Source organism: Streptopelia decaocto (genome assembly GCF_964273445.1).
Source record: "Streptopelia decaocto genome assembly, chromosome: Z".
Taxonomy (NCBI): domain Eukaryota; kingdom Metazoa; phylum Chordata; class Aves; order Columbiformes; family Columbidae; genus Streptopelia; species Streptopelia decaocto.
The window spans coordinates 67,358,079-67,374,450 of NC_138657.1; the positions used below are offsets into that span (position 1 = coordinate 67,358,079).

At 37.1% G+C, this 16,372-nt stretch overlaps 1 protein-coding gene across 4 annotated transcripts in view; it reads left to right on the top strand.

Moving 5' to 3' along the window:
- CERT1 (ceramide transporter 1) overlaps positions 1 to 16,372 on the top strand; it is an 82,362-nt gene that overhangs the window by 55,361 nt on the left and 10,629 nt on the right. For 3 of the 4 annotated variants that reach the window (XM_082075659.1, XM_082075658.1, XM_082075661.1), the window contains 6 exons: positions 142 to 225; positions 6,077 to 6,234; positions 11,870 to 11,962; positions 13,383 to 13,469; positions 14,460 to 14,552; positions 15,105 to 15,182. In XM_082075659.1, the coding sequence (XP_081931785.1) occupies positions 142 to 225; positions 6,077 to 6,234; positions 11,870 to 11,962; positions 13,383 to 13,469; positions 14,460 to 14,552; positions 15,105 to 15,182 (593 nt within the window). The remainder of the gene's footprint in view (positions 1 to 141; positions 226 to 6,076; positions 6,235 to 11,869; positions 11,963 to 13,382; positions 13,470 to 14,459; positions 14,553 to 15,104; positions 15,183 to 16,372) is intronic. The other variant, XM_082075660.1, reaches the window with a different exon arrangement.

The window sequence follows — 16,372 nt, forward strand, 5'->3', positions numbered from 1 at the left end:
AAAAGCGGGTGAAGTCCATAACTGTTATAGGAAAAAAATTTAAATGCTGCTTAGCTATGAAGATGCTCTTAATTCTTTCTTGCACACTGAAGAATTAGAAAAGCTTTCTCATGCCCATAACACACTCTCTCTCAAATTTAGTGGTAGAAGATGATGAAGATGATTTCCCTACAATGCGTTCAGATGGGGATTTTTTACATAACAGTAACAGCAGCAAGGAAAAATGTAAGTGTGTATCTGCTTTTCATGATTCTCTAAGTTATTCTCAATTCATACAAATATTAATGCAAGCTTGTCAAGCTGGAATTTCCTATTATGTGTCCAAAGCAGTCTTCACTGCAAAATTCTGTTGAAACAACTGCATCATTCAGTTATTGGGAACTGAGATTTGTAAGGGGTAATTGCAGTTTCTCTTGCAAGTGTTACCTGCTTCAGGAGTGTGGTGGAGCATGATGCTTTTCCCATGAGGTATGTTCCAGTATAGTTTTTCCAGGTTCTATGGCTATGTAATGGTTAAGTGAACACTGTTACTGATTCTCACTCATCATAATTTTAACACTTTAAAAAAGTGTCTTTTCCATTGTTATGATGAACAGAATTCTGATCTTTATTCTTATCTTAAATGATCTAGTTATTATACGCACTGCATCCATGCAGTAAATATCAAGAGCTCATGACAGTCTTTCTGTTCTAGAAATCTGGCCTGGCAGAAGTTGTGCATGCATTTAAGATCTATTTGCATTCTTCTTAAACTTTCTCTTGTTTCCTGACTGAAGTATTTTAGTATTTACATTCTCTAGATCTTGACAGTTCAGTTGGTCATAAGGTATTTCTCAGACTTTGATTCACAAAACTTGGAAGTTGCACTACGTCTGGTTTCAAATCTGATGGAATCCCCCAAAGTACTCGCCGAAAGTGTTTTTAAAAATGTGAAGACTTTCATCAAGGACCTGGAAAACATAATGGGCAAAATAAGCCTTTTCTGTGTCTCCTGTTTTCTTTTTAGTTGGCTGTTGTCCCAATGTGTTACATCTTTCCTTGCTGGATTTAAGTACTCTTTCTAGATTATAGCCAAAGCTGTTAGGAGGAAGGAGGAAAGGAAATGGAAGGAGCTTTCAGCATGCTTCCAGAATTAATTGTATGAGGAGATTTTTTTTTTTCCATTATATAAAAGTGCTGTCTCTACTGAGAATTAATTGTAATGCTGATTTCAAAGGTTAAGTGGTGTATAACTTGAAGTTTTGAATAAATCTTTCTTGCCTCTTACCACCAAAGATAAGCAAGCTTGCAATGCTCACCTGTAAGCAAGTGCAAAGTTCCACTAACCCTACTGTCAATACAGAAGTGTACATTTTTTTTGAGGACTGTTAAGTCACAACAAATTTCAGAAAACTGAAAAAGCCTTTTTAAAAAAATGTTAAGTGAGAATTTAATTTTATTGCATGATTCATTTTGAAAGAGATGTCTTTGTCAAACTTAATTTTCGTAGGATCATGTAGGAGTTTCAGCTTAATTTACCTTTAGAACATTTCTACATATCTACCATCTTCTGATGTATCTGCTATATATATATACACACATACGATATGGGGAATGTCATTAGGAAAGTCTATATTTTTAGTACATCTGGTCATCTTAGAATACTTAAATGCAAAGTGTCTGCATTTTTGATCACCTGTTTAACAGAAATTTGATAACCTTATTCTTCTTGTAAAATGTTCTGTATCAAGTCTTTGAGAACTTAATGCTAAGAAATCGCCATGTATTGTGGGTACCTGTATATAACTCACTTGCTGTAACTCACTACAGAAAATGCTTTCTGCAGCCCCTTGCTTTTTGCAGAACTTCTAATTCCAGTTATGGTTCCTGAATCCATTAAATTTACTCTTGATCAATTATTTCTATGAAAAGCTTTATCTCCATTTTAGTTTTTCTGTGCCTCAGTTTGATTTCTAAGGGCTAAATCCATTAAATATTTAGTAGTGAAGTGCTGCAGAGCTTGATTAGAAAAACTGGAGTCTGTGACCTAAAGTGGAATACTAAGTGATGCAGTGGGGGAAGTGGATGTCTCAGGTTGAGACAGCCATACCCGTGCATTGGGCAGAAGGCTACTCAGACCAACTGATAATAGAGATTTATCTTCAGCTTCACCCTTTTCTAAAGCTTAGCCTCAGAGCAGCTGTTAAGATTCTTTGGTTTCTTAAATTTCAGATTCCCCAAGGAGGTTGTGGCAAGGTGGGTGCTGGTCTCTTTTCCCAAGTACACAAGTGACAGGATGAGAGGAAAGGGCCTCAGGTTGAACCAGGGGAGGAGATTGGAAAAATTTCTTCACAGAAGGGGTTGCCAAAGGCTGGAACAGGCTGCCCAGGGAGGTGGTTGAGTCACCATCCCTCAAGGTGTTTAAAAGATGTATGGATGAGGTTCTTAGAAATGTGGTTTAGTGGTGGACTTGGCAGCCTTAGGTTTATGTTTGGACTTGGTGATCTTAAAAGGTCTTTTCCAAACTAATTGGTTCTGTGATTCTGTGCCTCTGTAAGTCTCTGTACAGTCCTGGAAGTACTGGAACAATCTTTTTAACTATAGTTGATAAGTGGTTGCCAGTTTATTCTGGGGCTGTTCTAGAGTCAGCACTCCAGGAAGTGAGAAGCGTGGGTTCAACCTCTGCTTTAGCCTGCTAGGAAAAGGAGTGTTTGAGCCTCCTGTTCAGACCACCAGTGCACCAATTTAATGCTCAGATCATCAGATTTAAGACTGACTTAAGGGACCATATTCACATTGTCTTTTGACATTTGTTCCCTTCTACACCTTCCCTGGGTGTGAGGAGAAAGCTAACATGGCTGTAGGGATTTGTGTACTACTTTGAAGAAGACATTTTGGATAGGGAGGCTTTTTCTTTTCTGTGTTCTCTAGGATCACTAAAAAGCTAGGAAGAGTATTATAAAGCTATTAGAATGTACTGAACACTTTTCCATTGAAAAGTCTGTTAACTGAAACAATGATCATTTGTATAAAACGAGGAGTCTAGCTGATGCATGTTTACCCATTGGGATCTTATATTCAAAGATTGTAGAATCTCGATCAGGAAGTCTTCCCATCCATCCGCTCAGGAAAATGATAATATTTGGATTTAAATTATGTAAGAATAGGAAAAGCAGGTGAAACCTACTCTTGAAGACAAAATGCAGTTTTGTACTGGAACTATAAAGATGGAAATGGTACAGAGGCTGAAGGAGATAAATTTGGTGTAAAAAATGATGGCATTTATGCTGGATTTTTGTGCTTTGAATGGAGGAAGAATATTCACCAATGTATTGCTGAAAGAATGGGGCTGTTCTTAGAGGAAACCTGGTATTGATTTTTCTGCCATCCACAGAAGATCAACAACAATAGGTGCCAATAAATGCGTCATGCACCTGAACATGTCTTTTTCACTTATAATTAATTTAGTGACATAAGTTATGGTGGTATAAAATGGAAAAGATAAGAGCACTTATTTTTACTTACTGTCTTTAAAATAATTTTCTGTTTCACTGGAAAAGATAATTGATCAAACGTGGATGTTTGGGATATCTGGGAAAGTGTTACAAGCACAGTCAGGGGAACAAGAAGGGAAAACTGACCTATCCTAACAAACATGGAGATGTAGGAGGGAAGGACTAAAGAGCTATTGAAGGCTAACGCGTGATATGAAGAATCCTTTATATGAAAAGCTAGATAAAACAAATCAGAAATAAAGCAAAATGCTTGAAAGAAAGTATAATTAAAATGGAACCACTTGGAAGATGTTGAGATTGAAGTTAAAGTAGGAGAAAAATCATGCTGCTGCTTTTTCCAGTTGGCTGCATGTAGTTTGATCACCAAATTAGAAAAGCAGTGGCAATGGTAAGAACACTTTCTATTAGCCTTTACCTTGAACTGTATAAATCTCCTGATGCAAGACTTCGTTTTGAAAAACTCGGTCTTGCAGGTGACATTGAAAAGTGTTAAAAAGTAATATGTTGAGGCTCTCCAAATAAAAAAAAAATCTCTTGACAAATACTTCTAATCTGCTGAAGCCCAACTGTTACTGAGACGGGGCTTGAGGTCATGTTCTGATGTGTTCCAGGAAGACACATGTCTCCTGTGATTAGGAGTGAATCAAAATACTCCCATCCATCATTAAGGAATCTCTTGAGTGATCATCTCTTCAAAGAAACAGGTTTTGCATCTTCCTGCAACAAGTTTATTGGGTTCTAGGTTTTGGTTTGGTTTTGTTCTGTTTCCAGAATTATAATGGGTGAAAGGAGATAAGCCACCTCTGCATGTGTCGCTGCTACTTTGAGGCTAGTCATTAAAGATTGACTTAGAATATATGATGATTGAAACTGTATGGTCATGAGCTGTTGGTGAGACCTAAAGATATCCAGGAGCAAAAGCTGGCATTTTTCCAGGAAATCAGGCTGCATTGCCATATCTCCCTTGAAATTTACAATAGGGATTTTTGCTGTGATTTTATAGTGTTGCAGCCAGTGGTAGTTTCATGAGCACATCTAGCATGTTGCATAATTAAGAGAGAAAAATCACATCTATAAGCATTATAGCTGTGCTGGTGAGCCTGCATGCGAACACAGTCTGCACCAGCAGGACAAACTATTAGTATAAACTGTATTTTTCGGTCGTGAAGTGTTATGAGTGGAGCTCTTGTTGTGTGATTTTCATTATTCTCAGTTAATCCACTGCATCACCTCCTTACCAGCCTATAGCACTGTCTCAACCTCCTCCGTGTTCTCTCTGCAGCTGTGGATGGAGAGCCTCTCTGCTCACTATTTTTTCTGAAGCAGATTTTTCCTTCTCTTACTTTCCTTTTTTCCCTCTAGCCCCCATCATCTTTAGCTTTTAGGGAGTATTCCTGATTAACATGAAACAAAAAATAAGCTGTATTCTACCATAGTACATATGTTTATTGAGGTATTTGAAGTAGTGTGTATTCTGTAATCATCTGTTTGAAAAATAGTTTGATTCCTTCTGAAAGAAGAGTGTATAAAACCTCCAGAGACTAAAACCATTGCTTAAGACCATAAGACAATTGCTTTCTGTTCCTGAAGTGCAGATACTGTGCTCTGCCATTAGCCAACAGCAATTGCATTTCTCTTCCCTACAAGAACTGAGCTGCTTGAAAGCTCTGCTTTGCCCTTGCAGAGAGGTATTGGATAAACTTACCCAAATATTTATTTGTACTTTTAAAACCATAACAGTGGCATGTTGACAAACTGACAGACTCCGGGGGGTGAGGGGGAAGCGATATCCAGCTGGGTGATAAGTCATTCGCTTGCCTCACGGCATAGCAGGAGTTACTTTAACTTGCTAGGCTCAGTCAGCTTTAACATGGGTGTTCCTTCTGCTTTCTAATATTTTCTGACATTAATGTGTAGTGTTTGATTTGTTATTATGTCAACCTACATATGAGTTTGACATATAATAGGCACTTTTTTCTGTCACACATTTTAAATGACTTGTTTAAATAGCCTTAGCAACAGATGGCTTGGTTGACAGCACGAAGTAATTGGAACTGCAAACCTCACAGTACTTAGATAATTCAACAGATTTGATACCTTTTTCTTATGTCGTACCTTTTTACATTGAGGTGCTTAAATGTATAATTACCTGCGTAAAGGACCCTTCAATGTTACATTTTTGGGTTCAATTGCATTTTGAAATTGTTCCCTTTTTAGTACAGTATCAGATGTGTTAGGGTTGCTGTGTGTTAATTAGGCCCAACTTCAAGCTGTCAAACTGCTATTGTTACAAAGTATTACCACTCCCTCCACCCACATGATTTGCAGAGTGCAGAGTAATACAGCATTACAAGCAGACTTGAAATACAGTATAGCAAGATGATGCTGAAGGGATTGTGTTCCTTGTTTTGAATCTCTTTTCTTATTCTGTGGTTAGCTGAGAATTATTAGTACTTTTTGATTTTTAAACTAAGCTTGTAGGCCGTCTGTTTGCTTCAAACAGTTGTAATATAAAGCATACTTATAAAATGCTTGTTTGAGTTAAAGGCAGCTATCAGTGCAGGATTCATGTTTGTTTTCAGTGTTTCCGCATGTGACACCCAAAGGAATTAATGGCATAGACTTCAAAGGAGAAGCTATAACTTTCAAGGCAACTACTGCTGGAATCCTTGCCACTCTCTCTCATTGTATTGAACTCATGGTAAAACGTGAAGAAAGCTGGCAAAAAAGGCTAGATAAGGTAAGATAATTTTTCTTCTACTTTTGTTGAAAAAAATATTCTTTAGCTTGAAATTGAAATTTCAGATGAGCTGTTAACACTTTTTATTCCAGCTATTGCTTTTGTTTTTTTATTCCCGCTATTGCTTTTCTTTTCATTTACAGCATTTAGTAATTTTAGGTGCTTTCCTTATTACTCCTATAAAGCGTTGGTCTCATCCTGACTGGTGATATAGTAACATTATTCATCGTAGTCTTTTCCCAGTCCTTGTTCAGATAGTATTCCTATGCTTTTATATGTATAGAGAACCTGACAGCATTTCATAGTAATAAGTGTATTTCTTGCAGTCTTCTAAACAAGACCTAATTATCCATGCTTGCAAAATTATGTGCAAGTCTCTGATATGTTTTGATTGTGGTAAGAGATGGTGACAATAATGAGGAGAACCACCAGTTCTAACTTTGTGTCTCTTTAAGATTATCTCTCTCTCCTTCAGGAGACTGGAGAGATTAAGTAATGTTTTATACTAATTAGTTAAATTTTTTAGGTGTGTGGTGTTAGAATATCGGTTATTCTAATGCCATTGTTGGTTCATGCTAAGCCTACTCAACCAGTGCAGTGTCTTGTCTTAGAAGATGGGCTGGAGGCATGGCTGGGTTGTACTTCAGGCTTTGATTTCTAGAATCCTGAAATTACTCTCTGGTGCCCTGTGTAGTCCTCTAGCGGTTGTCTCTTGTATTTCATTTAACACGTTTCCATGTCATGTGTATCACACTTTAGATCTTACTCCATATGTTTTAGTGGTGCACAATTCAAAGAATGAACACATTCAGACAAAATACATCCATATTTGAATCCTTGCTTCTGTCTCCTGGATCTTCTTTGTCCATATGTCAAAGGCCTGGCCCTGTCTAACTGTATTGCAACTTCTGTCAACACTTACTTACTGCTTCATTTATTCATCTTCCTCCAACTACTGCTGGAGGAATTGCAGTAGATCCAAGACTTGAAGCTTATTCATAGGATCTTTGGGTAACTCAGGTTGGACTATAGACCTCAAGAGATCTCTCTCTCTAACCTCCTGCTTAGAGGAAGGACATTTTGACATCAGACTGGGTTGTTTAGGGCTTTATCAAGTCTGATTTTAAGTCTCCGAGGCTGGAGCCTGCATAGCTTTTCTAGGCAGCCTGTTCTGCTGCCCAACTGTTGTTATAGTGAGAAAATGCTTCCTTATATCTAGCTGGAGCAACTCTTATTCCAGTATCTGCCTATTGTTTTTCGTCCTTCTGCTGTAGACTTCTGTGAAGAATCTGGCTCAGTTTCTTTTTGAATTCCGTGGAGTTATTGGAAGGCTAATATTAGGTCCTCCCACAAAAGCCTTCTCTTCTCCAGTCTGAGCAAACACAGTTCGCTTTAGCTGATCAGACTTTGCTTAGAGCATGGATGAAGTGAATATTTCTTGTCCCTAGGTTAGTAGATGTTAATACAGAATAATGTGTTAATATAGAATTTGAATTTGTTTAGATTAGGTATTTGTCACTTTTTTCCTTCTTCTGTGGACTGACTTTAAAGCACTTTTTTAGCTGCAAGTGATTAAAAACTTCAAACTTAAATTTCACTTTGAGTCTCATGTGACTGGTACAGCATGAGTAAGTGTATTTTAACAGGGGTCACAGGCTTATTTTGACTCTTTTTCGATAAACTAAAATAGCAAAAGCTTCTAAAAACTTGGGGATTTTAAGTTGCTCTGCTTTGGTAGATTTGCAAATTTTTTAAAGTCACGTTTTTCAGTTAAATTTTCTGGGATTTACAGCACGTTCATGGTAAAGTAATTCTGATTCAAAATAATTACTTTTAATTGGTATTTCTCTAATTGCTATCCTTTTGGAAGAGGAGATTTCTGTTGAATAATTAATGTTAATACAGAGCTGTGGTGGGCTAGTCTTGGCTAGCAGCCAAATGCCCACCCAGCTGCTCACCACCCCTCCAGCAGGATTATTTGGAAAAATAAGATGAGAAAGCTCGTAGGTGAGGAGATCGCTTACTGGTTCTTGTTGTGGCAGAACGTTCTTGACTTGGGGAAAACCAACTTGTCACTAATTTAAAATAGATCTAGTTCATTGGAAACAAAATTACAAGCACTAAACCAGCTTTATTCCTCCCTTTCCTAAGCTCAACTTCACTCCTTCAATGCAGGCCCCTCTGCCTGCTGCTCGCTCACCCCACGCAGTGCTGGGTGAGGAATGGGGGATTGCAGACAGTCCAAAATGCTTCATCTCTGTCACTCCTTCCTCCTCACAATTTTTCCCCTGCTCCAGTGCTGGTCCTCTCCATGGGTGGCAGTCCTCTGGGAAAAATCTGCTGTAGTGTGGGTCCTCCATGGGATAAGACTTCTTCAGAAAATGTCCATCTGTCCTAGTGTGTGGTCCTCCATGGGTTGCAGCGTGGGAGCTGTTCCTCCTCCTCTTCTGGCTCTGGCATCTTGTCTGTTTCTCACTTGTTCCCTCTTTCTCCCTGGGGTATTTTTTGCTGTTAAATACATTTTTAGAGAGGTGCACACGCATGGTGGATGGGCTCAGCCATGTCCTGCTGTGGATCCGTCTTGGAGCGGGCTAGAACTACCTGTGGCTGACATGGGGCAGCTCCCGGTCTGCTCCCACAGAGGCCACCCCTGCAGTCACCCGTGACCAGCACCCTGCCACCTACACCCTTAAATACAGCAGTTGACTGCATTCAGACTTCTGCTAACACTATTCCACTTCAGTTGTAGAGCTGCTTTTGTTTGTTTTATCTTGTTTTAATGGTTAAACATGGCTTTATAGGAGCATCTACTGTTATGGGCCTGAGCAAAAAACTGTCTGTTGTCTGCTAAGTAGATGTGGGAGGAGAATGGTGTTCATCCTTACTTTTGGTTTTCTTGGATAGATGTGTGAACTGCTCTGAAAAGGAAGTGGATATTGTGAGATAATGAAGTTAAGAATACCATCTCCAAGAGAGATTAGAGGGGAAAATTACATGAAATTGGGCAGCTGTTTGTGTTTATGTTCTAGCTGGGAAGATTTTAGAGCTCTTGTAAATCTGTGCAATGCCTGTAAAAGACCATCTAGCGAGAACTGAAAGGGACAGGATCAAGTTTGTCATTTTGCATGTCAGCACATTCATGTGACCGGCTCTGCGTTGTGCAGGTTTGTCACAGGAGGAAAAAGATCTCTGTCAGTGGCTAAAACTGACGAGTGTTTCACAAGTGATACAAGTACAGCTGTAATCCAGCTCACTCTCTTCTCCAGCCTCCTCACTCCACTACCTTCAGAACTGCTTTTTACTTAACAGCAGCACACAAAGTCATTAGTAAGAGTTCCACTACCTCACAAATATATAGAACCTCCGTTTTGTAGAGGGCTAACTTAGCCTAAAGATGCAAGACAGATTTATGTCTGTTGAACTGGAAACAAATATGTTTCAAAATTATATTGTCCTAAAAATTTTCTTGTATTAAAAAAGCTCAAGTTCAGTAGAATTTGTTGAATCTGGAAGTGACCACACTTTGACTAGAGATGAGTACAGTGTTATGAAGAATCTTTCTCTATAGCCCCCTCCTTTTTTTTTGTAAATAAAAGAAATGGTTTGAAGTTACATTCTGAAGGTTGGATACTATTTGTAAACCTTTGAAAACCAATTATTACAAAAAACATATTTTAATTTTTAAGGAGGCTGCTAAAATAATGTGCTTAATGATTTTAATTTTAGAATTCTGTATTTACTTTTCTGTTAGCAAAAGAGTCAGATGGACAGAATAAATTAATACAAAAACATGTACTGTTATCCAAATGTAATTTTCTTTATAGTTTTGCTTTCAACCTTTTACTCTTCACTGTTAAGATATTTTTATTTTTCCAGTTCATTATTTTTCAGTGTGAGCCCCTTGAATGCATTTTAAAATAGACTTTTCCTAAAATGGATAAACAAGGAAAGGATTTAATCATTACTATTTGGTCCACTGTTTTATTTGCAACAAGATCTGTGTGATGATGCTTTTCTTGTTGTCTTGACTACAGCAATGTTTCTCTATTCTTTCTCTGGCCTTACTAGTTGTTAATGAGCAAACTTATTCTGAACATTAAACTTTACCTTAAGATTAACATGTTTAGGTTGCTTATTTTGTTCACCTTCAATAATTTTAACTTAAATGTCATACTAAATTTTACAGAGTTTTAATAAACCAGTAAATTTTCTGCTGTGCAGTCAAACAATTTCCCAGTTTCTGCTTTATTTGTTGTTGTTGCCAAGAGAAGCTGGAAAATTTGGAGAGTTGTCTTTTGACACGTGAATTATCAGTAATCTGCAGATTGAAGTACACAAAGTGTGGGGATTTGGGATAAGCAGGAGGAGGAACTGGGGGGTGTTTTGCTTGTTTTTTTATTCCAGGTATTCTGCAATGAAGCTTCTATGATTTCTCTCAATGACTTATACTCAAGTCAGGCTTTATGCATCTTCAGGACTCTCCAGTTACTTTCAAAAACAATAAACATGCAAAATTTTATGAAGCATGTTAGCAGTTCTTGCCTCTTAGTGATAGTTTCAGAAGGCAAAAGCCAGCATTCACAGGTAAAGACAATACTGTCTTCATCTTAGTGCTGCTTTTTTTCCTAGGAATTTATGTGTGGAAAACTATGCTACTTTGTTTTGTGTTGAAACTGTTGCTTTACTTTTCAAACTTTTCTTTAGAACTTGGAAAATTTGTTCCAGAGTGAAGGTTACCACCAAATTCCCAGTTCATAAACTTAGCATTTCAGTGTTGCTTAAGGGTTTTCCACTGAATCTTTAAAGTTCAAATTGAATAATTATATCTGCAAGAAATAGTGTGTAGTGTCCAGTTGTCACTCATGAGACTTTTTTCCACCTGAAGTGATTCTGAAAAGGGACAGAAAAACTTCTTATGTGTTAACACTGAATTCTGCAAGAATTTCAAAAGTGTTCATAGCTTTTTCACTGAGGATGTCTGGCAGTATGTAGAATTTACAGGGTAAATACTAGGCTTAATCTGATTCTGGGATTACTACTTTTTTTTATTCAAAATATACAACGAGAAAGATAGATATCATCAGTGGCTCTACTACAGTCACATACCTATTACGGGAGAATGATGTTGAAGTTGCTAGTCTCTGCTGGAAGTTCACAAGATGATTCACATTGATCCTATGCCAGACAATTATAGATACAAATTTACATGCTGTGACTCATTAGTATCTCACCACATTCAACAAGTTAGCTTTTTAGCAGTCTTACTTTTCAGCCTTTTATCACTGCCCAAGCATCTGTGTCAAGATTTATATAAACAGTCAGTCAGATATGAAGTCTGACCCTCAGTGAACCATGAATAGCTATGCTTAAACGAGGTACCAGTTTTTGCTTGCTGATGTAGTTTCTTCCACACGACTTAAAGAAGGTATCCTCAAGGTAGCTGGTTCACCAAGCTTTTTATTATATATGCATGTGTACGCGTACATATAATGCATGTATGCAAATAAATTCAGAAATTCAGCTGCTTTGCAATTGTTACTTGGAAAAAAAATACACTTGTCATTCAGTTTATTGGCAGGTTGTCTGTTATCGGTCAATTCATTCTCACTGCATCAAATGATGATGTAATTTTCAGGAGGTAGAGAAAAGGAGAAGATTTGAAGAAGCATACAAAAATGCTGTGACAGAGCTGAAGAAAAAGTCCCACTTTGGAGGGCCAGACTATGAGGTACAATTCTGCTTTTGAAATCTTTAAAAACACTATGACTTTTAAAGATTGGTTTGTTTCTCAAAGCAGGGAAGGGCTGTGTAAATGGAGGTGTTTGGGTTGTGCAAGTGTGTTCATGCTGCTTTTATTTATACACCTTGGAAACTGAAACTGTATGAAGAATCTGTCTTCAATTTTTTGAGAACAGAAGTTTGCTTTCACCTCAGGCTTCCATATTCTGCTCTTCCCTAAAGCATTTTGCTTACAGATATTTCTGTTGCTTTTTGATGATTTATCTTGTACATTTGATCCCGCTTATATGCAATAGTTTCATACTTTCCTTGTTTAATGGTTCAGCCGTATAGATACGTAAAGCAAATATGAAAACCCTGACTACATAGGCAGTCCTAGTATGTGAAGTTTAAGCTGACTTGATTTTTAACTTGTCGCTGCCTTTTGAAATTACATGTTGACAAATTCAGTTATTTTTTTAGGTTCCTTTTATCTATTAAGTTGCATATTTCAGCAGCTTCCTCCTCAGTGAGATAATTAAATTCTAAGATGCTTAAACCACCTTTTCAAGAATAACGAAAGCTAATGCACTTATAATGAAGTTTCATAGTTTTTAAGAACTTGACTCTTTCATGTACATTAATCAAACACATTTCTACTTAAAAATCATAGCCTGAGAAATAGCCTTGAGATATTTTGAAAGATACTTGAGCCTAGGTTCTCTGCTGTGACTGAGGCATACACTGTAAAAGAAGATGGATAGGAAGCTGGACTTTGTCTACCTGGTTAGGAACTCAGCTGCTTCTCCCATCTATCTCTGTTGTGTTTTTTTGAAATTTGTAGGACTAGCTTGTTTTACAGTACAATAAAAGCAGTAAACCTAGTTATCTGAAATTACCATTTTACTTAGTAGACTTGTTTATTAATAGTTGACTCTACCTGCTGTTCAGTGTTAAACTGTTATTTCCAAGAATTTTCAATACAGATCCGTGGAATTTTGTCGTCTTTTGTTGTGTTTTGAGCACATATCTGAATCTGCCCTCAGGCACTGGAATACATGGAAGGAGTCTGACTATTATGTTAATATGTGTATTTTACTGACACACTGTAAACATTTCTAAGAGAGGATATATGTTAATTAGAACCTATCTCTGATGTCAAAGCATATTGACACTGTTACTTGGTTTCCTGGGGTTTTTTTCTTCTTTATACAACTATCTCGAAACTGTATTTAGAGGGAGTAACTTTCTTTTAACAAGTACAGTTTTCAGAGGAGTTGTAGTCTAAAAATATTGGTGAAAATATTTGAGGGAAATTTGCTTCCCATCAATTATATACATAATATATAAATACGTATTTCTATTATTAAACTTAAGTGGAATTCTCGTATTTCCAAGATTTTGAACCAATCTTATTTCTTGTGCTCTAGGAGGGTCCTAATAGTCTGATTAATGAAGAAGAATTCTTTGATGCTGTTGAAGCTGCTCTCGATAGACAGGATAAGATGGAAGAACAGGTATTAATACTTGGAAAATGTCTTAATGATGGGCATTTCATGGGAGACTTCTGTGACTTAAGCTCAGTCCTGGGGTGCATGTTCTGAAGCTCTAGATGTTTTATTCTGACACTCATGAGGGGAATTATTATCCTACCTTTTTTTTTTTTTTTTTTAATAGTTAAATATTGTTTTTAACACTAATTTTGAGAAGGTGACTTCAGAGCTTACATAGAAATGGATAGTATAAGTGTTAAGCCAATTTAATGTCTCTAGTTTCTAATGCCTAAATAAGTGTCCTGTATAAAACTTACCTTTGTATCTAACTGTTGCTGTATGCAAATAGCAATATCAAACACTGCAGCTATTTCTCAAAACCTAGTTATTGCTCTGAAGTTTCTTTTAACTCTAGCATTATGTAGAACAGGAAGGAACTAGTTCTGTTGGGTTTTGGTTTTATTTTAAAGTTCTGTTGGCTCAGGCTACTTCTCTAATTTATTGAATACACTTCAGTGACAAGGATCAAAAAGGGATAAAATGCATGTTTGGAGACATACAATATAAGAACGTATAGCAGTATATTAAATGAGAGGGAATAACAAAGTGGTGTATCCTTTGTCTTAGAAGTGTCCAGGCTTATGAATATAGTGAATATTTGACTTGGTTAAGAATTAAAAGACTTTGTATTGGGCATATAGTACCCAGCAATGTTTACCCATGTTGGGATCTCCAAGCATAGAGGAAGAGTTTTGAGTGCCTGTCGTGCTACTACATGGATCCTTAATGCTGCCCATCTATTTTCTTTAACTCAGAAATACACCTTGAAGTATAGATTAATTCAGGTTTCGAGCCCATTCACTTACTGAGAATTCCAGCAGGATGACAGCTTCATGTTTGTCATGGACAGCATTAGTCGTCTTAGCCACTATGTAGACTGAGGATGACTCACTCTTGTTTCATTGTCCACACAGTAGCAGCTGACTACTAATAATTAAACTTATTTTGTTGCAGTCCCAAAGTGAAAAGGTCAGATTACACTGGCCAACATCCTTACCTTCTGGAGATTCATATTCTGCTGTGGGGACTCATCGATTTGTCCAAAAGGTATAGTATTTCTCATGATCCCCTCTGAATAATGAGCCAACCTATGGTATTTCTATATAATATTTTGTATGACTAGGTGAGATTTTTTTTTTTTCCTAGGTGTTTCTAGTAACTTTCAATGGTTTATTCATTTTCAGTTGAAGGAGGACTTCTTTCCTGTCTTGGCTCAAAAATACTGATTTGAATGCCCATTTAGAAAACTACTGACTTTTATCAGGCTTGTCAGATAACTAAGGAAAAATCACAACTTGCTAACCTCAGTTTAAGATACCTTCAACAAAGTTCATTGAATTGGTTTTATTTTTAAGAAAAAGTTATTTTGTATAAGGATCAGATTTTTTAGTGTTACTGGAAACACTATGCTCCTCTCAGGGCTACACTGGGAGCATAATACATAATAGGTGCATGAAATCAGCATTTGCTGCTGTGCTTGCTGCTTATGGTGCTTTTGTTTTTCTTTTCTTCATTATCTTGTGCTTGCAAGTTGGTACTGAATGCTCTGTTGTGCCTTTGTTCTGATTACTTGGTTTTTTCTTTGTCTGTCTCTGGTAGCCCTATAGTCGCTCTTCCTCCATGTCTTCCATTGATCTAGTCAGTGCCTCTGATGATGTTCACAGATTCAGCGCCCAGGTACTGTATTAATGTGTAGAGTGGGGGTTGCATATCTTTGCTGTATTTCATCCTCTTCTCTAGAACCTGGGTTTTTTGTTACGTAAATCACTGCTTGCTTTAAACTAGTATGTTGAGACAAACAAAAGAGTTCTCTATTTCTCTACTAAATGGTTGTCTTTTTACATTCTGCTTGCATGCATATCACTTGTGCAGAGGCCCAAATCTTGTGAAACTGTTGGATTTAATTCAGTAGCTTTAATAGAAATGCCTACAATTTGAAAATTTTGCATTTCTGATTATAATAAAAGTAGACTAACACCTGTTTTGTGTGGGATGGAGATGGTCTTTGCTTCAAATTGAATAGCTTTTCTTGCTTGTAAGGGAAGGTTTGATTTTTGTCTTTAACATTTGTTCATAATGACATTAAGATATTAAGGTTCTGCAACTACTTTCATTGCTGAAAGTTCATAAAGTATGTTGTTGACAAACAAGAGTGTGTGTATGAGAATTTTTACTGAAGAGTTTCAATATATTCAATTATTCTTTAGAAAATAAATCTGACGTCCTGAATATGTCAATGTAGTCATAGTGACATATGCCAGTAAATGTGCAAAAGTACTCTGGGTGATTTCTCTGTATGTCATAGTTCAGAGTAGAATTAGATAGGTGCGTTCATGTATTTGCTCTTTAGTCTCAAAAAAAGTTGGTCAGACATGGCATTCATGACACTACTTTCCTCCTGCTGTGGTCCATATATGACTGTGAATATGCAGCATCCTTCTTGGATTTGTTATTTTGGAGTTTTTTGAAATTATTAATTAATGCTGCAAACAACCTGGTTTTTCAAAGAGAAGGAATGGATTTTCTCTTTATTAACAGAGCCTGGAATTTATACCACCTGCAGACCTTACTACCAGCTTTATGAGCAGGACCCAAAAACTGAAGGACTTACTCACTGGACTGGAATCCCAGCAGTTGTCTTGACATTTTGCAGTCAGTTTATTTCTGAAATTTGAACTTAAGACAAGGCAAATCATATGCAGGTCATATTTTACAAAACTGATAGGCTCATCTACTGCTACTCCAATAGTAAACTTAGTTTTCAAGTACATTTTCGTTTGGGAGGAGGAAGGGGGATGAAGTAATAGAAAGCAAATATGATTCCAAAGATAGGAACTTGTTGTCTGTCAGGCTGTAGGTATGTGGGC